Below are 23,008 nucleotides of genomic sequence, written 5' to 3'. Positions count from 1 at the left end.
GGATGCCAATCTGCACAATGATGGTTTCTTAAAAATCCCTTTCGGTTTGGACATTCCCTAATTCCATGGTGCATTTTAAAATTATTAGCATAGCATGACTCTTTAAATAACTAACATCTGCTCTGCCCCTAAATTGGGCCCAAATGGTTTGGACTAGCCGAGCAGGAAAATGGGGCCCAGATTATACATGTGTAGAGATGACAAGGATTTAGGTAGCACTTAACTGCTGATGTTGGCATGCCACTCAAGCAACAGCAGTTTACTCAGTCTGCTATCATGAGGGGTTAATAACACTCTTTTGCACATGTCCTGTGCAGCCTCCTCTCTAGGTCTCTATTTCAGCCCTAGGATCTCAGCGATTTGCAGTCAAAGGTCACTTTGCCCCCACAAGTGCTCATCCAGTCTCTGCTTGCATACCTCTGATGACAGGGAGCTCACCGCCTGCCTAGGTGGACCCTCCCTTTCTTTAGCTATAGGAAGGGCAGGTTTCAAAGGGGACAAGAGAGACCCGAAAGTCCAGAACTGATTCCCAGGAATTGCTCCCTTGGTCAGGGCAGGAGACGGGAGAAGGTGGGGATGAGGGTGCAAGGGCACAAAGGCTCCGGAGAGGGCTCCCTCCGTCTCCTCTCTCTCCAGACCTCTGAGGCAGCTGTCAACCCCAGGGTGCAGAAAGCCTGGTGAATGAGTGCCAGGCTTTCTGCACAGGTGGATTCTGAATAAGCCCAAGGCTGAGTAGAGGCCCACAGACCCCTCAGCTCCCTCTCTCCACCTCTGCTCCCATTGGCTCTGGCAGGAGGCACAGCACTGGCTGACCTGGAGCTGCGCAGGTATACCTGATGACTGGCCCCGGGGTGGGGTGTCTGTGTGCCCAGAGCTGGTCCAAAGGGAAGGGCACAGACTGAGAACCAGATTCGAGTCTGAAGCTGCCGTTGGAGCTAGTGAGCTCCCCACTGGAGGGGGTGAGCAACCCAGATCCCCCATCCTCTGTGCTAGGAAAGCCTGGAGCCACACTATCCCAGACACGGCTCGGCCCCCGCCCCACCCCCAGGCAGACAAGGCCCTCCTGGCTCGGTTGTCCGTCTGTGGTCCACTGCGCAGCCCAGTCACACAGGGCGGGGCACCAGCACCTGGCCAGGGCGCAGAAGGGGACGGGACCGTCCTATGCCAAACATTCCCTGAGATGGCAGCGACAGCTCCCGTGGGCCTCGCCCACGCAGGTCTGCGTCTGAGGGCCGGCCCCCTCCAGCCCAAGCCCCCCGGACCCAGACGGCGAGGCGATCTACGCGGGCAGATCCTGCCGGCCCCCACCCCGCATGCCCAGGCTGGCAGGGACCTGGGGGCGGCTCTGCCTCCATCGCTTCCCGGACCGGGGAGCTGAGGCCATTAGGTCACCCGGCCAGGAGAGGGAGGGGCCCGACGCGGGCTCCAGAGCCACCACCGGGCCGCGTCGGGGCCGGCTCGCCGCGCCCTGGGCGAGCGGCCCTCACTGTGGGCGGGAGGCCGGACCTCGGGGCAGCGCCTCCCCACGGCCCCGAGAGGAGGGGTCCCCGGGCACCTGCTTTCCCGATGGGGAAACCGAGGCCCGGAGAGAAGCAGCGCTTTGTGCAAGGTCACGCGGAGGGGCCGGGAGCCAGGTACCGCGCGTCCCGCCGGGTCCGCCCCGCGGCGCGCCGAGTCCCAGCACCGCCGCCCGGGCGCTCGTCCCGCCCGCCGTGCCCAGCGCGCAGCCCGCGAAGGCGCGGGGCCGCCCTACCTTGGTGACGGCCGCGCAGGTGGCGGCGGCGGCGGCAGCGTCCGGCTCCGGCTCCGCGCTCCGCGCCGCCTGCGAGTCCCCGCGTCCAGCACCGCCTCCTCCCCGCGCGGCCCGGGGGCGCGGTGGGGACCCGCCCCGGCCCCGCCTCCCTGCCCCCCCCACCCCTCGCCGCGCTCCTGGCCCCCCGGGGCTGGTCTCGGGGCGCGCTCACGGCGCAGCCCAGGCTCGCACCCGCCGCAGGGACTGGGGCGAGCCGCCCGGCCACCGAGCGGAGCCTGGGGACAGGCAGGCCCGCCCGGCTCCCCGCACCGCCGGTCCCTGGCCGCGCTGCCTGGAGCTCGGGCCTCGCCCTCTCGAGCCTCACCTGCCCCCGTGGAGAAATGGAGACGGCTCTGCCCCCGAGGGGTGGCTGAGAACTGGATGAGACGATCCGGCCCAGTCAAGTGCGCGCGCAGTGCCCGGCACCGGAGGGGCGCCCCGAAATCGGGGGTCTGGGGGAGGCGACTGCGGCTGCAGGGGGGCGGGCGAGGGTCCCGGAGCACCCTCTTCCTTCCCTCGGCGGCCAGGGGGCGCTGCTGCCCGGCCTCGCCAGCTTCCGCGTCCTGAGGACGCCCGGCCCTGGGGAGGGGATGGCGGCTGGCCTTTGCCCAACGCCTGCGGCGTGTAAGGCACAGTCCCAGGCCCCTTGTGTGCATAACCTCGCTCTACGGCACACCAGCCAATGAGGTTGAGGCTACCACGCCCCTATTTTACCCAGAAGGAAGCTGAGGCACAGAGAGGTTAAGGAACTCGCTCTAGGTCACACAGCTAGTAAATCCTCGACAACAAGCTCCTAGTCGCTCCAACACACCGTCTCTCTTGGAAGCGGCCTTCGAGTGGTGCAGCCTTGGGGCCTGGAACAGTCCCCGGCGCATAGCCGGCCTTCTATAGAATTTGTTGAGTGAATAACTGTACTGTGTACCCCTCCACATACATTTCATTTAATCCTATTAACCCTTTTCTTCAGCCACTATTACTATCCCCATTTTACAGATGAGAAAATTGAGGCTTAGAGTGGCTAAGTACTAGGGGCTCTTGGTTCTCTCCTGAGAAAGGCATCCACGGGGCCACTCCCTGCCCAGAGCTGAGTGGGCACCGCCTGCTGCAAAGCCCAGCGCCCCTCACGGCCCTCTAGGCTTCCACCCTCGGCCCTGACCCCAGCCTGTGTTGCCCGATAGGCAGCTCCTTCGCCTGCTCCCGGCACCAGCAGGAGAGCTGGCTCTTTGAGGTTTCAATAAAGCACACGGACAAATTCAGAGGGTGGTGGGAAATCCTTGCCCTTTTGGTCTTCTCTCCGTGTCCTGGTAGCGGGCACTGTGTCCTTTCCAAAGCCAAGGCTCCATCGTGCTGCAAGTCACCTCAGCTCAGCCCCAGCCTCCCACGTCCCACTCACCTCGCGTTCTCACACCTCCGTGGCTTTGCTCGTGCTGTGCCCTCGGCCAGGAATTCTCTTCCCCTTTCTAACGCTTCCAGGCTCTGCACCAATCCCCCTCCCCTAGGGAGCCCTCCCGGATGCCCCCACATCGGACCCTTGCAGCCTTGAACCTGCCTCTCCCCACCCTGTGCCAGTGGGGTGGGGTGGGGTTGGTGCCTGGGCCTGAGCTTGGGGAAAGGCTGGTCTGACAGGGACATCTCTGGGGGCTGGGAGCATACGGACCGAGGGGCAGGGGGCAGGGGGGCATGGCCAATGGGCGCCCCTGCAACAGACACACCTGGGCCCTTCTGTGATGGGGAAGGGGCAGCTGTCACCAGCCAGTGTCCACTGACAACCCCTCACCAGGCTTCCTTTGAGAACACATTTCTCCTGTCCTTCCCTCCCACCCCCCTATTCCCGACCCCCCATCCCAGAGGAGGAAGGCTCTCTCCCACCCCCCACCATGCATTGCATTGCACCCCTGGGGAAACTGAGACAGCAGCGGGGATGGCCTGCCCAGGGCCCACTGCCAAAAAGCTGCACAGCAGGCTTGGCCCCAGAGCTGGGCCCGCCTGCTGGAACCTTCTCCCGGGCCTCCTCACCGACTGCCACGGGCCTGGAGACAGTATCAACCTGATTGCTCTGTTGAATCTGTCACGTGTGAGTGACCACCTCCTGGGCGTCCACAACATAGGGTGTGTGTGCGCGTGTGAGGGGAGGAGCCAGCCTTCAGGGGCCCCCCAATACCCCTGCCCCCACCACGCTCAAGTTCCGCGTGCCAGAGAGGGGTCTCGCCACTGTGCTAATGGCTCCAGCTGCCTCCGGACACTCCCAGAACAGCCTCTGGAGCTGCCCAGCCTGTCTTGGGGTCCCCAGCCTAGTCCTTCCTCCAAGACTATGATCTCAGCCCCCCCCCCCCCCCAGGGTGGGCCTCCTGTGGGCTCTCCTGAGGGCCACTGGGAGACTGTGCTTTTGTTCCATGGTTGGGATTTATATCCCTGAACACAAAGAATCCAATGGAAGCCAGTGTGCCCCTCCACTCCGGGGGTGGGGGTGGTGTCTCCAAGTGCCCTCTCGGCCCTGCCTCTGCCTGGGACACCACTGCTTTATTCCTGGGATGCAACCCCTTCCTCCTGCCCCGTGCTCCCCCAGTCTCTGGGAGCCATGCTTCTGGGGGGATGTTTGGAGCATGAGGTCCCACCCCCCAGGGAAGGGAGGTGGGGCTGCAAGGGATCGGATCCCCCAGCCCTGGAAGGCGGCAGCCCCTGGGGATGTGGGCGACAGCTGCCATGCGGCCAGGAACCCGACACCGGGGGTGGGCTCCGATCGCCCTCCAGGAGAGGCAGGGGGAGGGTGGGTTCCCAAGGTGCAGGCTGCAGCAGCCGCAGCCGCAGCCTCACACACTCTTGGGGCATGCCCCCCCGCCCCCAGGTGCTGCTGCAGCCTCGCTCTCCTGTGCACCTCTGGCAACAGAGCTGTCCAGCTCAGGGCAGCATCCTTCCTTTCTCCCACTTCCCCCTGCCTGCAGCTTCCCCGAGGCAGCTGCAGAGCGGGGCAGCCCCCCCAGGGCTGTGTGGCGAACCTCTCTGAGCCCTGGTCTTATTTGTGCACTGAGCTGGCCTGGAGTGAGCTTTGCTACAGGACAGGCAGCTCCCCTCACAGCCTTTGGGGTTTCAGAGCCCCGGCCCCCAGGCTCTGGGCACGGCATTTCCAAAAGCGACTCAGGTGATTCCAAGGTGACTCCAGGGGGCAGCCAGGGTGGGAGCCAGAGGTTTCAAGGTGCTGGTCAACTGCAAGGCACCCTGCCTCCCGGTGGGAGAAGGGAGGGCACTGTCGCCCACCCTGGGCAGTGCGGCCCCCCTGCTGGGGGTGGAGGAGAGGGGCCGGGAGCGGGCAGAAAGGGGCGGTTATCTGCCGCGTGGTTTATTTGGTTTTGCTGAGGAGGGAATTTGAACCTCAAGGCCGGAGCCCCACGAGGGCGGCTGGCCCTGTCTCCCAGGAGTCTCCCGCCCTTTCTGGGCCCCAGAGCGTCCCGTGACGCGTCCCTTGTCACAGGCCACGCGCTCTGTAGGCTGAGCCACCCCTGTGCCCGGCACCCGCCCCTTCAACCCTCCTGGGAGCCTTGTGAGGCTCAGGCCCTCATCACACGCGGGCCTCGGGTTACATTGCCCTGGCTGTTGGGGTGCATGCAGGGACCCCTCCCCGGGACACTCTAGACGAGAGGGGCTTCCAACCCGGAGCCCTCGCTGGGAGCGCAGGAGTGTGGGAGGCGGCGAGCCCCCAAGCACCCCTCCCCAGGGCCGCGTAGGGACACAGCTGGGGGCTGAGGCGCCTGCCCTGGCCCTGGGGTGGGTGTGGCCTTAGATCAGTCCCCAGAGGTTCCAGGCCCTCTTCCCCTAACCTCAGCAGTTTTCCAGAGCCCCCCCCCCCCCCCCCGCCCACCCCATTCCTTCGTACCAGACAGAGCCAAGCTCAAGCCCCACTGGTCCTCCAGCAGGCCCAGGGGTTATTGAGAAAAGAGTTGCCAAAATGGCTGTGCAGCCTTGAGCCCCCGCCTTGCCTGGGGTGGAGTGAGCCTCTGTCTGCTGAGGAAGGACCTGGAAGGGCCGAGAAGAATCAAAACCGGACTGGGACCACGGAAGGCCCAAGTTCCCACACATAGCAGGTTCTCTAAAGCTCCAGCCCTGAAACAGGTGGGCCCGCAGCCGTCTGCTCACCTCCCCATTACCCATTTCTCAGAGGAGGAAGAGGGGCCCCTCCTTGCCCAGCCTGTGAAGCTGGCGGTGGGAGGACAGAAGTGGGGCGCACCGGCCCAGCCAGGGCTGGAGAGGCAGCTGCTCAGAAAGGCAGACACCCTAAAAGTGCAGGCCCCCGGGGGAGTGGAGGCAGCTGGCCCTGTAGGGACACCCGCGGAAGCAGCAGCCACAGATGCCCCTCGTGGTGGGACACCTGGGACAGTCACCGACAGAGAAGCCTGTGCGCCCCAAAGCTTATGAACTATTTTCAATATTTACAGTTTTAAAAGTAGATATGGCTTAGGGCATTTGCAAGGTTGCCCCATGCAGCCAGCCCTCCTCGGCTCGTCTGTGTGGGGGCGTGCTCTCTAGGGAGGTGAGGAAGGGGGGGCTTCCCCGGCATGTGTCCAGAGGAGGAAACCTAACCCAGCCAGTGGCCTCAGGGCAGCCCTGTGGCAGTGGGGACAAGAGGCCGGGGATGGGGCCTGCCCAGGGTCTCCAGTGAAGAGGCTCATTGGGGCAGAGCCTCCAGCCCCATGGCTGTTGTCTGCACTGCCTGGCAGCCAAGGGGGAGAAGGACACTGGGGGGCCGGCTCAGGCCTCCCCGTCCCCCTCGTCTTCGCTGGCGCAGGCCTCAGGCGGGGTCCTCCGGCCCTGGCCCGCCTGGGTCTCCAAGTACTCGGCCTTGAGCCGCTCCAGCTCCCGCAGCTCTGCCTCCAGCCGCTCCCGGTGGGCCACGCGCAGCTGCCGCAGCTGCCTCATGGGAAAGGGGTTCATGTCGTTGAAGGCGATGTTCATCAGCTTCCTGGGGGCGGGCGGGGGGCACGGTCAGCCAAGGGCACGGTCCCGGGGCCTTCCCACACATCCCGCAGTCCAGGGGGGAAGCAATGAGCAAAGAGGCAGTTTCCACCCAGGGGGACAGGGACCAAGGCAGGAGGAAGTTTGGGCTGTGAGGACTTGGGAGAGGGGAAGGGCTGTCAGGGAGGGCTTCCTGGAGGAGGTGACCCTTGAGCAGAGTTTTGAAGAATGGCTAGAAGTTGGCCAGGCAAACAAGATGGCGGTGGTGGGGAAGTGGTGAGGAGCATTCTAGGAAGAACCCACCAAGACCAAAGCCCAGACATGGGGGCTGCTCTCGGAACTCTCATCGTTCTCTTCAGCAGGATCATGGGGTGTGGGTGTCAGGGGCAGGGGGAGACCTGGCATGTGTGTTAAGGGGGTGCTGGGTCACGAAGGCGGCGCGGCTCTCCTAAAGGTTTCCCTGAGGAAGCCCCACTGGGCAAGCGCCAGGCTTCCCTCCGCTGAGGGTCCTGGGGGTCCTGGGGGTCCTGGGGGGGCCAGGGTGGGCTCTCACCGGCTGTTGCAAATGGTCTTGGTGAAGAAGCGCAGGTACTGGTAGATTTCCAGGCTGTCCTGCAGCCTCAGGATCTCCTTCTCGTTGTACTTGAAGATGGCCAGGGCGTAGCGGAACACCACCTGGGGGCAATGTGGGGCTCAGGTGGGGCACAGGGCCAGAGGACACAGTGTGAGGAGAACCCGGGGAGTGGGGGACAACAACACAGCACTGAGCTTGGAATCTGGACACTGGGATGGGAGTCCCAGCTCTTCCCCGACTGCCTCGTGACCCTGGACGAGGAGCTGGCCCTGTTGGCCTTAACAGGGATAAAACACAACGACGTGGGACTTGGATGGGAATTAAATGTAGTGACAGGTCTGGGGGCCTTTGTAGACTGTGAGATGCACTGCATCATTCAGGTACAGCAGAGAAGGCACTAAGGTGGGCAGGAGTAGTGTGCCCAGGGTCTCCCGGCAAGGCCAGTGCAGAGCTGGCCCCCGAGCCAGGCTGCAGCCTCCTGGCTCTGGCCCAAAGGTGGGGCCACACGCCCTGAGGCCACAGGGGCGGGAGGGGGCAGGGACGTGCCTCCCTCATCACCTGTGTCTCTGCCCCCCCCCCCCCCCTTGAGGGTGCAGCCTTCAGAGGCAGGGCCTCCCCTCAGGTGTGCACAGCACTTCACAGTTTACACAGCCCCGCTGGGGGAGCAGTGAGTGTGGTCTCCCCCCCGCCGGCAGAGGGAGCAGGGTCCAGGCCCAGAGGGGTGAAAGGGCTGGACCGGCCCCCCACCAAGCCCGCAGCACCCCGACCTTGATGCCCTCGTACAGGAAGGCGTCCCAGACGCGGAGCAGGATGTCGCTGATGAGGCTGTCTGTGAAGACCACGAGGAACCAGTTGAAGGTGATGAGGGACAGGTCCACGTGGTGCTGCCACAGGTGGGCCATCAGCCTGGGCAGCTTCTCCGCGAGCAGGTCCTGGAGCACCCGCTGGTCCACCTGGGGGCCGGGAGAGGGGTCACCACTGCCCCGGGAAAGGGGCTCCCCGACCCGTCAGCCCCGTGCAGCCCTGGGAGCCTGCTGGGAAGCGACACCCCTCGGCACACAGCCCGCCAGCTGCTCCCGGGGAGGTGGCAGGCCTGGGGCTCTGAACCCAGGTCTCGGGGGCAGCCAATCTTTAGCCAAGGGAGTTTTGGCCTCTTTGGCCACCTGGACCTCCAGCCAAGCAGCAGCTCAGGGCCAGCCTGATCTCCGCGGCAGTGCAGGGAACCTGGGCCTAAAGGCCCTGGGGGAATGGGGGCGTCCTCTCTGGGTGTGTACCACTGAGCCCACGGCCACCTCTATGACCATTTTGGGCCTGGCGCACAAGATGCCCTGTGGCAGTTTGGGGTGAGTTCTGGGAGCAGGGGATGGGGACCGTGCTGCCCTGCCACACCGGACACTGCTGCACAGTGGAGCCCAGCAGCCCCTCCACGCAGCCACTGCCGGCTCTGTCCTTGGCCCTCTTGACCTGTGGGTGACTCCCCCCACCAGCTCCTTCTGTGGCGCCAAGACATGGCCTTTGGGGTTTGTCCTCCTGCCCCTCTGATAGTCCATTCAACCTCCTCTTGCCCCCTTCCCAGGGCTGCTGGCTTCTCGGCCCCTCCCTCCACCTGAACCCTGGCCAGGCTCTCGCCGTCAGCTGTGGGCACCCAGGAGCTCCCCTCCCTCCCTCCCTCCCCCAGGGCCCCGGGTCAGCTGTGCAGGCCCAGTACCCAGGTCAAAATCGACCTAGGTAGCCATTGACTCTAAGGTGCCCCTGGGCCTGCTGAAGGGTTTATGGATGAACTCACTGGTGCCTGAGATTTACTGTAAGAGTCGGAGGAGGAGGAGCAGGTGGGACCATGGAGGAGACAAGATGGCCTTGGGTTGATAATTACTGAGACCAGGTGATGGACACACAGAGGCTCGTTATACTAGTCTATTTTTTCATATGTTGGAAATTTTCCATAATAAAATATAACTGAAAAAGCCACTGGGGTGATGGGACGGTTTTGGTAATGGACGGCAGTGATGGCAGACAACACTGTCAATGTAATTAACAGCACTGAATCCATACTTGAAAGTGGCTAAAATGGGAAATGTCAGGTTATATTTATGTTATCACAACACCTTTTTAAAAATTGGTTGCTCAAGTTGATTGCACACTGTAGATGATAACATGGTATGTGAATATTTCTCAATAAAACTGAATTAAAAGAAAAATCGGTTGTCAGAGATGTTCGAGAAAGAGAGGAAAAAAAAGACCACAACACATTTCCCAGCCTGCCTTGTGACTAGTGAGGTCAGGTGACATAGTTCTGCCCAAAAAGGTACACAGGGAAATTGCAGGGTGGGGGAGCAGTTTGCCGAGTCAGATTGGCGGCACGTGCCTCCCGCTCCTTCCGGCTTGACTGTGGCAATGGTGCCGGAGGTTATGCAGCCATCTTGTGACCACAAGGTGATGAGCCTGAGGGCGAAAGCCCCATGCCAGGATGGCAGAGCAGAGGCTGGAGGGAGCCTGGCTCCTGGTGGCATAGAGGAGTGGGTGCCGCTCCGGACTGCCCACCTTCAGCCTTGCCATTATCCGAGAAAAATCATCCCCATCTGAGCTGCTGCCAGCCTGGGGTTTTCCGTCCATGCAGCCCACTGCACTCCATGACTGACCTCCTGCCTACTCGCCACCAGTGCCCTGCCCCGATCTCTCTGCTCAGCTCCACACCTGGGCCTCCTCTGCCTCCTGAGCGCCCCACCTGGGGAGGGGGTGCCCCAGAAGGAGGAACTGGACACAGGCGGGCAGGTCCCTGCCTCCACTGCAGGGCAAAGGAGCAGAAAGAGGTGCCTCAGGAGGCCTGGGGTGGGAAGTGAGACAGCCCCTCGGGTGGCTCTCCTCCGTAAAGCCACACGGAGCAAGCGCAGGACAGGAGCGGTGGTAGGAGCATGGAGTGGGCAGGTTTGCAAGGTTTTTGCATTTATACTTCTCAACAGGCCCCGAGGCAGCTCTACTCCCAGCTGAAAGCAGCCAAGCCCGGGGGCCGAGAGGGGCTGCTGCCTGCCAGGGCCACACAGGCGCGAGCAGAAGCAGAGGGCTGGGATTGGGGCAGCAGGAGGCAGGGAGATGACAGGAGTGGCCGCGCCTCTCAGCAGAGTGGCCAGGTGTGTCAGGAATCGTCACTGTCACCTGCATCCTCCCAGCTACATGGACTCTGTTTTGAAAGTCTTGACTGGCAAATGGTTAAGGGACACTAGCTTTTCTCCCTGCCTCCCCAGGCAACCAACTCTCTAATGACATGGCGTCACCACTGGAATAACAAGTGTCCAATTTGGGGGTGGGGGTGGGGTAGGAAGGTCACAGAGGTCCCAGGGGCCGACGGCTCGCTGGGACCGTCCAGCAGTCCTCGAGGTCAGTGGCCCCTTGTGCTCACAGCTCCCAGTCCGCGATGGCCCTCCTGCCACTCACCTGGGAAGCCACCAGTGTCTTGCTGTAGTAATCAGCTGGCATGATGGTTTCCACGATGGCCACCAGGCACCAGAAGGCACTCTCCTCCTCATTCAGGATCAGCAGGGCAATGGCCGCCAGCCTGGGGGGGCGAGAGGAGGCCGCAGTGACCCACAGAGGGCTCAGCCTGCCGGGCCGCCTGGGGACACACCAGATCAGCCCTACTCCCTGTCCAGGCTGGGGCTCCTGGCACTGAGGGGGGTGGAAGGAGACACACTTTTGGGGAGGACTTTCAGGTTTCTAGAACCTCCGAGTTCTCATCTGTAAAGGGGGCTCATTCCAGAGCAGGGGCTCTGGAGTCACAATGCTGGACGTTAATCGGGCCCTGCCGCCTCCTTGCTGGGTGACCTGTGGCATGTTACTTACCCTCTCTGAGCCTCAGCCCCCTTGTGGTAACATTATCTAAGAGGAGTGTTGTGAGGACGGCCCGAGCCAGTATGTCAAATGCACCACAAAGGGCCTGCCCTCTGAGCCTGTTTCAACTGTCAAGTGGGAGTGACGCCACCCAGGTCTGGGAAGCATTCCAGCACTTTCCTCACAGGCACATTTCGGGCACCCAGTCCGCATCCTTCTTCTCCTCCTGTGCTTCCCGCACCAGGTTATCCTGAGTCTCTGATGAGACCAAGGGACAGGGCATGACTTGCAAACCCGGCGCTGAGCAAGAAGTCTCTCTTCTTCTCCATCCTCTTTCTGCCAGGCCATATCCACAGAGGTCCAAGAATACATTTCCCCATATGTCTTCCATAGACTACAGGCCTCCAGAGAGGCTGGGGGATCACCAGGTCCCTCATTCAAAGCTGCCTACTCCTGACCCCCTGAGAGGCTTGTGACACTAGTAAGGCCTCCGAGGAGTCCTGCAGTAAAGAAACCCTGGTGACTCTCCAACCCAAGCTGGCCCAGTAAGGCCACAGAGGCCCCTGTGTCCTGAAGCCCATGAGGTCTGACGGATGGAAAGCGCACCCCCAGGGGGATGTGCTCACAGACTTTCAAGCCTCGGACTGTCATTCAAAGGGCACGTGTCACCGTCCAGTGGCTTATGGTTCTTTGGGCTCTTACTAGATTGGAGTCAGGGCCTCCAGCTTCCTCTGAGGGACGGGCCTTTTTCAAACCCAGGGACAGGTCTCCCAAGAAGAAAGGTGTCCTCTTCAGCTGTTCCCGTGGTTGGGAAGGAATTTCCCCTCACTCTGGCTCAACTATTTGCAGAAGCCCTCCCGAGTTGGAGTTGGGTTCCTGGAGAGGAGGCCCAGGCCCAGGTCTCTTGGGAAACAGGAGGCTCTGACCTCCTGGAGCTGGGGGAAGGGGCTTCCAGAGGCCACGGAGTTGGGAGAGCTAATAGGTGACACACCGGCCACTGCTCCCTTTGTGCCCAGGGCAGACACAACTGATCATGGAACTCTCTTCTGGAAGCTGCTGTGATCCTCTCAGACAGGGCCCCAGGCAGCTGCTTCCTCCCGGCCGTCTCTAGTCCAGACAACATCCTCAGAGTGCAGGGAAACTGAGGCCCAGAAGGGCCTTGCTGGAGGCCACACAGCCAGTTGGCAGAGTGGACAGGAGCTGGGACCCCCGAGTCCAGCCTGGAGCTCTCTGCACCCCCCACCCCCACCCCCAGGAGCCTCAGGATGTAGAAGGCTGGGGCTCAGCTGCCAGCATCGTTCAGACCTCTGAGGCCGCGGGCCCCACAGGGCTTGCCGGGGGCTAGGGCTCAGCTGGACTCCCACTTAAGGCACTCAGGGCCCAGAAGGCCGCAAAGGAGCCATCGGGGAGAGCACGGACACGGGTGGGTGGGGGAAAGAACAAACGACTTTCAAAGCGCTCCCCTTCTATTAGGGAGTCAGGAAATCTTTTTCAGAAGGGACTGGCTTTAAACCGTTTGCTCTAAATCAGCACTGTGCTGTCACCCTCTAGGCGGGCTGGAGTTGTGGCCCTAGAAGCAGGCTCTGTCCTGTTGAGGGCCCACTGCAGTTCCCAGGGCTGCCTCCAGGTGGCGCGAGCAGCAGTGCAAATGCCGCCTACACACCAACTACCTGCTCTCCAACAACAGTGGAATCAGCATTCAGAGAAACACCTTCTGCGGGAGGTAAGGCTTAATGGGCACAGAGTTTCTGTTTGGGGTGATGGAAAGTTCTAGAAAAGGATGGTGGTGATGACAGCACAACACTGTGAATGTGGTTGACACACTGACTCATATACTTGAAAGGGGTTAAAATGGGAAATGTTGTCTGTATGTCACCACAATAAAAATTTGAGGGAAATAAAGAAAAAGGAAGGGCCTCGGGGTGTCCCTCCCCGTCTCTGGGGTACCCTTGCCTCTCCCGGTCTCAGCTGCTCCTGTGCACCCCTCTGCAGCCTGTGCTGCCTCTTTCCACCTGGGAAGAAGCTGCTTTCCTTTAGGGGGCTCACCTCCAGGCCCCTCCTGCCTTGGGGGTTCCCGCTTGCCCCTTCAGCACAGACTGGACCCCCAGGGCCTCAGCCTGAGGTGGCTGACTCCATAAGTGACTCAGCGGTCACGGCGACAGGAGAAAGTGCTTCTGGAGCCCTCCGGGTGGGGTGGTGGGAGGGACGCAGCTCTGGGGCCCTCTGGCCCTGCCTGTGCAGTGGGGGCGTCAGGCCCACCCCCGGGGATTTCCAGAGGGTCAAATGCCTGGTTCCAGGGATGGGAAGCGCCCAGCACCCAGGAGCTCTTGCTAAGTGTTGGTTCCCACCTGACTACTGACATGAAACATAAAAATGAATATTCTGGATCTAAGATGGTGGCATAGAGAGGAGTGGAAGCTAAGTAGTCCCCCTGGAACAACTAAAAAAACCAGAAACAACTAGTAAATAATCCGGAATAACTGTAGGGGGACAGACGTGACCATCCACTCATACACTAACCTGAATTGGGAGGAATGCCCAAGAACACAGCATAAAATCTGTAAGTAAAACCTGCAGATCCAAATCGGGAGACCCCTCCCCCACAGCCTGAGCTACAAAGCCTCGTGGTGCCAGAGAGAAGCTCTCTCCCAGCAAGCGAATATAGCTCAGCTGAGCTCCAACTGGGGTTTTAATTAGTGAGTGTGAACTGCTCACTATGAGAGACGAATCCCCAACAAGCAGACAGAGGCTTTAGGTGACGACTGACCTTGGAGAGCCAGAAGGTCGCCTTGGACTAGCTCTGTTCCTTTTTTCGACTCAGTGGAGAAAGCCTTGGCCATTTTCAGATCCCAGTTCTGTGACCCAGACAGGGGTGTGGCACAGGCAGAGAGAGACCATTGAAATGCTAATGACCTACCCCTAGGGCATCTATCTTCTCTAAGAGGAAAGGGGTGGGGCCCAGCTCTACTACCTGCCTTTCATTCAGAACTTACACCAGTCAAGAATTATAGGCTAATCTTTGCATCAGGCAGAGAGCACCCCTGCATGGCCCGGCGGCCCGGGGCTTCCCTTGAGGCATGACGCACACTAGTGATGTAGCACAGCCTTCCCTCAGCAGAGGTCCTGGAAGATCACAGCTGAGAAGGGAGGCCCGCTCAGAAAACCCAGGGACGCTACGTCAATGCCGGTGGTTTGTGGGTCAGCAACAGAGAAAATCTGGGGCAAAACTGAAATGAAGGCTTAGACTCTTGCAACAGCCTTGAATCTCCGGGAACACCTGGGAGATTTGAACATTAAAGCGGCCCCTGCCTCCCTGACCACCCAGACACACGCACCACATTCAGGGCAGACAGCTCCAACAACAAACCCAAACTGAGTTCACCAACTGAACCCCACAAAAATCATTTCCCCACACACCACAGAGACAGAGTTGGAGAGAACTGACTTGAGGGGTATAGGTGACTTGCAGAGGCCATCTGCTGGTTAGTTGGAGAAAGTATACGCCACCAGCTTGTATTTCTGAAAAATTAGATTGGTATTTTTTTTTTTTTTATGACTTGAAAGAAACTTATCAAGCAAAGCAAATGCCAAGAGCCCAAAAACAACAGAAAATCTTAATGCATATGATAAAACCAGACGATATGGAGAACCCGATCCCAAACACCCAAATCAAAATATCAGGAGACACAGTACTTGGCACAATTAATCAAACAATCACAATCGAGGAACAAAAACATGGCAAAGGATATAAAAGACATAAAGAAGACCATGGAACAGGATATAAGGGACATAAAGAAGACCCTAGAAGAGCATAAAGAAGAAATTGCAAGATTAAATAAAAAAATAGAAGATCTTATGGAAATAAAAGAAATTGTTGGCCAAATTAAAAAGACTCCGGATACTCATAATACAAGATTAGAGGAAGCTGAACAACGACTCAGTGTCCTAGAGGTCCACAGAACAGAAAACGAAAGAACAAAAGAAACAATGGAGAAAAAAATCAAAAAAATCGAAAAGGATCTCAGGGATACGACAGATAAAATAAAATGTCCAAATTTAAGACTCACTGGAGTCCCAGAGGGGAAGAGAAGGGTAAAGGTCTAGAAAGAGTATTCAAAGAAACTGTTGGAGAAAACTTCCCAAACCTTCTACACAATATAAATACACAAAGCATAAATGCCCAGCAAACTCCAAATAGAATAAATCCAAATAAACCAACTCCAAGACATATTCTGATCAAACTCTCAAATACTGAAGAGAAGGAGCAAGTTCTGAAAGCAGCAAGAGAAAAGCAATTCACCACACACAAAGGAAACAACATAAGACTAAGTTGTGACTACTCAGCGGCCACCATGGAGACGAAAAGGCAGTGTGGCATGACATATTTAGAACTCTGAGAGAGAAAAATTTCCAACCAAGAATACTTTATCCAGCAAAACTCTCCTTCAAATTTGAGGGAGAGCTTAAATTTTTCACAGACAAACAAATGCTGAGAGAGTTTGCCAATAAAAGACCTGTCCTACTTCAGATACTAAAGGGAGCCCTACTGACAGAGAAACAAAGAAAGGAGAAAGAGATATAGAGAATTTTAACAGACATATATAGAACCTTACATCCCAAATCACCAGGACACTAATTTTTCTCTAGTGATCACGGATCTTTCTCCAGAATGGACCATATGCTGGGACATAAAACAAGCCTCAATAAATTAAAAAACAGAAAAACAAAAAAACAATTGAAAATATTCAAAGCACAATCTCTGACCACAAAGGAATACAAATAGAAGTCAATAATTTTTGAATTGTAACTCCACTATTTACTTCCTACATGATATAAAACACACGAACTCTAATGACAAACCAGTGGTTTTGAACTCAATGTAAAATATGTAATTTTTGAAAGAACTATCTAAAGGTGGGAGAATGGAGGAGTATAGGTACATAGTTTATGTGTCCTATTGAAATTAAGTTGGTATCAAAGAAAAACAAGATTGTTACGGATTTAAGAGTTTAATTTTAAGCCCCACAGTAAACACAAAGAAATTATCAGAGAATATGACCATAGAGATGAAAAGTAGAGTTTGGGTTAAGAGAAATGGGGGAAGGGGCAATGGGGAGTTAAGAAATGAATGTAGGGTTGCTGTTTGAGGTGAAGGAAAATTTCTAGTAATGGATGGTGGGAAGCTGATAGCATGACAACATTCTGAATTTGATTAATCCCACTAATGGAAGGCTAGGGAGGGGGTGGAAGGGGAAGTTTTAGGCTGTATATATGTTTCCACAATTGAGAGAAAAAAAAAAAAGACAGTCTAAATAGATGCCAATTGAATGCCAAGGAGGACCCTGGATGGGATCTGAGGATGGAGGACAGGAGGCTCAAAGGGACACAGTAGAGACATAAGGAAAAGGAAATAAATATAGAATGTAAGCTTTGTATCATTGTTGAAATCTTTTGTACTTCTTAGCTGCGCTTAATGGGATTGCATAAAAGAATGTTCTTGTTCATGGGAATTGTATATGTGAATTATAGTGTTTGTTCAAGGATGTGTGCAGCTAGCTCTCATGTTCAGAAGACAGAGCAATAGATGATGGATGATAGATAGGGAGAGAGGGAGGGAGGGAAAGAAATAGTGGTCTGACAACATGTTAAAGTTAGTGGATCGGGGTATGGGGAGGGTCAGGGAATGCTGGAGTTCTGTGTATGGGGTTTGTATTGTTTTTGCAACCGTTCCTATAACTTTGAATATATTTCAAAATAAAATGGAAAAAAAAAAAAAAAAAAAAAAGCTATGGTAAATGACCCGTAGAAAATGATCTGAAGAGGGGAGAAGGTAGGCAGAGTCTCTTGAAGAAGCTGTGGTGGTAATTTAGGAGAAAGAGCAATGTGTGCTCACGTTTGGGGGATTAGATCCCTGGTCTGGGCCTCAATGTTCCCCCCATAATCTGGGGCTCACATTTCCAGCTGTTTGCTAGACCTGTTTGCTACTCCTTGCTAGATCTGACAAGTGGCTAAAGCACCAAACCAAGCAACCAATTGAGCAAACAAAACCTGAGAATCTTAAGAGGATGGGCTAAAAACAACCATTAAATTACTCATGACTTTGATTAAAAATCTTTTGAGTTCCATAATTCAAATAACAATAAACAATGCTCTTCTTCCAAATATGGAAAAACATGATAGAAATTAAAGTATAGGTATATATCACTAGAAGACAAATGTGCTCAGGAAAAAGGAAAATGGAAACATTTTGCATGAAGCTTGTAAATATACAACTTACAGAAATTTCAGTAAACCCTTCTGTAAAATGAAAAAGCAAAAAAAAAAAAAAAAAAGAATATTCTTACTAATTTCCTTAGCTTCCAGCTCCCTTTGAAGCTCTTCATAAAGGGGTTTTGCAAGTTTTGCCCTTGTGGATTCTAAAATGTTCAAACAGAGAGGAGTTGTGCACAGCTTTTGCTCAGCTGCTGAATGAATGAATGAATGCATGCCTACAGGTATCACCCATGGCAAACACTCAGAGCAGCAGGACATCTGAATGTATTTTTCAAGAAGGATTAGAGACGTTATTGTTGGGAGTTAACTCTGAATTCCCAGTAACTGTATACAAATTTTATAGAAATATCTGCTCTTGGGAACCATTCAAATATGAGTAGGGACGGTCCTTATGTGTTACATAAATGCCACATGCGGCCTATTCTGAACGAAGGCATGGGAGCCCCTGTCCGTGGTCCTGGAGGGGTAGCCCTAGGATCCGGGTGACCCAGGCCAGCCCCACTCCCCTGGCCCAGCAGACTGGACTGGAAGTGGAAACCCGCCCCCAGCTGGGCCCATCAGATCCTCTGGGAACTCGGGGCTGGCGCAGGCTGGCTGAGGTCTCCAGCTGACAGCCTGGAGGGCCCCAAGTGTCTGAGGACTGGGTGGGGAGAGAGGCTGGTCTGCCGAGCAGGAAGCAGACATGCAGATGAGTGAGAGGCCAGAGACCACGGCTCAGGGGACGCGGCTGCACTGCAGCGTGAAGGACCCCCTGGTCTTGTGCGGGCCGCAACCCTGCTGGAAACAGCAGTGGCCCCGAGCCCAGGACCACCTGGTCGCGGCTGTTTCCTTTTCCCAGTTTCTGAGAGCTCCCAGTGACAGTGACAAATTCCTCTCTCCTGGGCTCCTCTGAGTGGGTTTCTGTTCCTTTAAAGTGATGACCCCTGCTGCAGACGGTCGGGTATATGTGAGCACGGGCGCAGCGCATGCGGTGCGTGGGGGAGCGCTCAGGAACACAGAAGGAGACACTCGGCCCCGGGATTCCCCGTGCTCTGGGCCCTGGCCTTCCGCCCACCTGCTCCCACAGGCCCGGTGAGGAGCGAGCCTCCTGTGTGCCCCCCCCCCCCCCCCGCCTCCCCAGCGTTCTCTGAGGCCCCAGGCCGAGGTGTGGATGTGGCCTGCAGGGGAAAGGTGGCCCTGGCCGGTCTCGGCTCACCTGTTCAGGCCCTGGCAGTAGCCGATGGTGGGGTTCTGCCAGGAGAAAGCCAGCAGCACCCGGCGGAGCTTGTCAGGGAAGTCAGAGGTGGGGCAGGTGAAGTGCTTGTTGTTGGGGAAGGTCCGGTTCAGGTCCAGCTCGATCTGGCGGGCGGCGGGGTGCTGGCCGGCCTGGCCGCGGCTGAGCAGCTCCTGGTAGCGGCCGGGGGCCTGCAGGGTCTGGATGCGGCGGTGGACCAGCCAGGCCCAGACGCGTGGCCGGTGCTCGCGGGGCACACCGCCCCGCAGCAGCTGCTTGAGCTCGGCCGAGGGCGCCAGCTCGCCCAGGGCCGCCCAGCGCTCCCGCAGCGGCCGCTCCACCGCCTCGTGGGCCAGCAGGTGGTGGGAGCGCACCTCCAGCGCCTGGATCTTGGCCAGCAGCTTCAGGTCCTCCACTTCGTAGTCGGGCACCGTCAGGAAGCCGTACTCGTCGTACTCACTGCCGGGGAAGCCCGGGTTAGTGACAAGGGGCAGGGAGGGGGGCTGACCCTGGGCGGGGCTCACAAGGTCTGCCCCGGCCCTGGCCCCACTGCAGGCTCGCCACTCAGCACAGGGCAGTTCACCTCAGGCCTCCGCACCCCAGTGTGCTCATCTGTAAAATGGGCCCAGGTACTCCCGCTCTGCCTTGGGAAGACTCAGTGGGACCTTCTGCTGTAAACTGCTGGGGGCTCAGATGGAGCCTGGTACACAGCAGGTGTTTGATAGGCATTTATTTATTCATCCATCCAGTGCAAACATAAAGGATCCTTTTATTACTCCCTGCAGCCTAAGGCCCAAGGAGCCCTGCACAGCTAATATGGAATCCTACTTACCCAGCCAGCGAGCCCAGGGCTGGACGGGGGGCAGATGGCACCAATGACCAGCAGAGACAGGAGAGCTGGGGCCCATTCCCAATGGCTGTTCATTTATTTGATGTTTGTCTGCCTCTAGTACAGGCCAGGCTTGTGCTTTTGCATTTAATGCTAATGATCCTGCAAAGCAGGGTGCAGCCCCAGCTGATGGAGGCAGCCTTTGGGGCTCAGAGAGGTGGGTGACTTGTCCAGGGTCACACAGTGAGAAGCTGGGTCTGGCTCTAAAACCTGGGTCCTGCTGCTGGCCCACCGGCCCTTGGGGGCTGTTGTCCCAGCCCCTTCTGCTGCATTGAACATCCCGGTCCACTGGGGCCTTATAACACCCCTCCCACACCCACAGGGCTCTGGAGACACAGCTGTGTCCTGGGCTGTGTGGCCCCGGACAAGGGGCTGCCTCCCCTGAGCCTGCACCTCCCCGGCTGAGCAGTGTGGCGCTCGCCAGCGGGACCCGGTGCTGGGCTCACCTGATGGGGCTCAGCCCGACGCTGGTGGCCGCGGCCTCGCCGGCCTCCCACTGCAGCGCCTCCTGGGTGAGCTGCCTCAGCAGCTCCGAGCACTCGCCGGCCTCGCTGCCCACGGCCTCCTGCAGCTGCCGCAGCCCGGCCAGGTACTTGCTCTCCACCTGGCAGTTCTTGGCTTGGAGGTAGGCGCACTGTGGGCGGGGAGGCCAGAGCCTGTCACCGGGGATGGTGAGGGGGTGGGGGACAGGGCCGCCCCGAAAGCCCGAGGCCTGAGCAGCTTCTGGGCAGCATAGCCCTTCCCCCCAGCCCCAGCCCTTCAGACAGGAGCCAGGAGACAGGCCCTGAGCCCAAGAATCTCCAGCAAGGCAGAAAGGACTCCCGGCAAGAGAGGGCAGGCCAGGGCCGGGGTCAGAAGGAGGGTGGGGGGCAGGGCATCCCCCCAACCTGCAGCCGCGTGGCCTGAGGCAAGTCATCTGACTTCTCTGCACCCTGGCTGCTTCTGTGCAGGGGCTCACAGGGTCTACCCCCAGATCCTGGTGAGGACCAGATGTGCTAACGTGCGCTGGGCACACAATGGTTTCCCCGAGTAGAGCCATGGAAGGACTTGCAGCTTGTGTCCCCTATGCCGCCCCCGCCCCTTGTCCTGGACTTCTGCCTCTATTCACACAGGCCGCGTGGAACCGGGCATGTCCAGGAACCTCTGGTCCTTGCTCTCTTCCTCCCTAAGGGCCTGTTGCAATCTGCCTGGCAGCGCTGCTGTGGCCTCTGGGCCGCCCGGCTGCCAGCTTCCCCCGGGATGGCAGGCAGGGACCCCCGCACTGGGCCACTGTCTCCAAACATTTACCAGGCACAGGCTCCGAGGCAGCCCTGAGTCCACTCCCCAGCTGTTCACTACGTCCCCCTCTGCCTCCTCTATCGCCAGGGCCACTTCCTGGGTCCCCTCACCCCCTTTATCAGGGATTTTGGCTACAAGCCCTGGACCGTCTGCCTGCTCCAGTCCCACCTCACATCCGTGCTATGGGGCAGCCACAGCAGCGCTTCCAGAACCTAAGTCTGACTGGGTGCCTCCCCTCAAAACCTTGCATTAACTCCCCAGGGCCCTGTGAATACAGGCCACGCTCCTCCCTGCTGGCCCCCCACTCCCCAGGCCCTCTGTGAGTGCTCCACTCTGCCTGGATGACACCAGCTCTTCTTTAGCACCTCCACCAGGAAGCCTTCCTTGACCTCCCTCCCTCTCTCTGGGCCCCCAAAGCATCCTGTGTGTCCAACTCCCTGCAGGAACCAGGCTTGTTTCTCTTGCTCCATACCTGCCAGCGAACACTCCTGGACAGAGGACAGTCAGCCTGGGCAGGGCTCGGCCCAGCGGAGTGCGGACAGGTGAGGAGAGCGTGGGGTAGGGCGGGTGGCTCAGGGACTCAGGTGGGTGGGCCTGGGGGCGGCTGGGACTGGCATCTCACCTTCATCAGAAGGGCCCGCTCCTTCTCAGCCGCCTTCCTCCAGATCTTAGTGACCTGGTGGATCTCGGAGTTGAGGAAGCGGTTCTGGGTCCGGTATGCTTCCATGTCATCCTGCAGAGAAGGAGACAGGGGGAATTCATGGGTGGCGCCAAAAACATCGCCCTGGTCCTGGGGAGCCACACCCTCCAACATCCGTCAACAATTCCTTTCTTTAGAAATTTCCAAAAATGGCAACAGAAAAGGAAGTCTGAAAAGAGAAAAAAAATGTTCCCCCATAACCCTGTTCTCTAAAGGTGTGGCAGGGAGAGCACCAGGCCTGGGATTCAACCCTGGCTCTGTTGTCCTGGCTAGGAGGCCTCAGGCTGGTCACTGCCCCACTCTGACCCTCAGTTTCCTCATCTGTAAAAAAGGGCAAACACCAATGACTCCACTGGGCAGTGGGGAGACCGAATGAAGTAACACGTGATAAGACCAAGTGCAGGGAACAAAACATATAAGTGCTTAAGTAGTGCTTGTTTTTCAAACAAACATATTTTATTATATTCTTGCAATCATATTGAACAACTTTGGGTGGCAATTTTTTACTTAGTATCACTTTGTAAATACCTTTCTATGTTGCAACCTAAACTGTCAGTAATCATTTTAAGTGTCTGATGATGATTCTAGTGGGCAAATGTACCACAACTTACTTATAATTCTTCTCCTGTTGTTTTTTTGATTTGAGCCCTGGGTGTTTGGCTGGTTTTTGTTTTTTTTTTTTCAAAAATTTTTTAACTGAAATAAATTCACATACCATGCAATCATCCAAAGTGTAAAACAATTGTTCACAGTATCATCATATAGTTGTGCATTCACTACCACAATTAATTTTTGAACATTTTCATTAATCCAAAAAATAAAAATGAGAATAAAAATAAAAGTAAAAGGAACACTTAAAATGTCCCATATCCCCCTCCTCTGCATTTTTCATTTACCTTTTGTCCCCATTTTTCTACTCATTTGTCCATACACTGGGTAAAGGGAGTGTGAGCCATAAGGTTTTCACAATCACACAGTCACACCATAGAATCTACGTAGTTATAAGATCGCCTTCAAAAATCAAGGATACTGGATTGCACTTCAACAGTTTCAGATATTTCCTTCTAGCTATTCTAATACACTAAAAACTAAAAAGAGATATCTATATAATGCATAAGAGTTACCTCCAGAGTGACCTCTCAACTCCATTTGAAATCTCTCAGCCATTGAAACTTAATTTTGTTTCAATTCTCTTCCCCCTTTTGGTCCAGAAGGCTTTCTCAATCCCACAATGCAGGGTCCAGGCTAATCCCTGGGAGTCACATTCCACATTGCCAGGGAGATTTATACCCCTGGAAGTCATGTCCCATGTTGGGGGTAGGGCGGTGAGTTGACCTGCCAAGTTGGTTTAGACAGAGGCCACATCTAAGCAACAAAAGAGGTTCTCTGGGGATGACTCTTAGGTACAGTTATGAGTAGGCTTAGCCTCTCCTTTGCAGCAACAGGCTTCATAAGGGCAAGCCCTAAGATCGAGGGCTCAACCTCCTGAGCTGGTGGTCCCCAATGCTGGCAAGAGT

The 23,008-nt window shown here is 57.1% G+C and overlaps 2 protein-coding genes across 8 annotated transcripts in view; both read right to left on the bottom strand.

The window, feature by feature from the left end:
* The window catches only part of CORO2A (coronin 2A), a 58,103-nt gene extending 52,315 nt beyond the window's left edge, over window positions 1-5,788 (bottom strand). The window contains exon 1 of one of the 3 annotated variants that reach the window (XM_037850896.1): window positions 5,664-5,788. The gene's annotated coding sequence lies outside the window, so the exon portion shown is untranslated. Of the gene's footprint in view, window positions 1-1,753; window positions 1,829-2,117; window positions 2,241-5,663 lie in introns of those variants that run through there. The other 2 variants (XM_037850894.1, XM_037850895.1) reach the window with 2 other exon arrangements.
* Window positions 5,789-6,499: 711 nt separating this feature from the next.
* Window positions 6,500-23,008, bottom strand: part of TBC1D2 (TBC1 domain family member 2) — a 59,636-nt gene continuing 43,127 nt past the window's right edge. For 4 of the 5 annotated variants that reach the window (XM_037850890.1, XM_037850891.1, XM_037850893.1 and 1 more), the window contains 7 exons: window positions 21,414-21,524; window positions 19,960-20,147; window positions 18,607-19,083; window positions 10,746-10,866; window positions 8,081-8,266; window positions 7,293-7,414; window positions 6,500-6,746 (listed from right to left, as the gene is read on the bottom strand). In XM_037850890.1, coding sequence (XP_037706818.1) covers window positions 6,536-6,746; window positions 7,293-7,414; window positions 8,081-8,266; window positions 10,746-10,866; window positions 18,607-19,083; window positions 19,960-20,147; window positions 21,414-21,524 — 1,416 coding nt within the window. In that variant the 3' untranslated portion in view covers window positions 6,500-6,535. The remainder of the gene's footprint in view (window positions 6,747-7,292; window positions 7,415-8,080; window positions 8,267-10,745; window positions 10,867-18,606; window positions 19,084-19,959; window positions 20,148-21,413; window positions 21,525-23,008) is intronic. The other variant, XR_005219069.1, reaches the window with a different exon arrangement.

The sequence above is a fragment of the Choloepus didactylus genome, chromosome 10, assembly GCF_015220235.1.
Source record: "Choloepus didactylus isolate mChoDid1 chromosome 10, mChoDid1.pri, whole genome shotgun sequence".
Taxonomy (NCBI): domain Eukaryota; kingdom Metazoa; phylum Chordata; class Mammalia; order Pilosa; family Megalonychidae; genus Choloepus; species Choloepus didactylus.
This window is presented reverse-complemented; position numbering and strand designations above follow the sequence as displayed.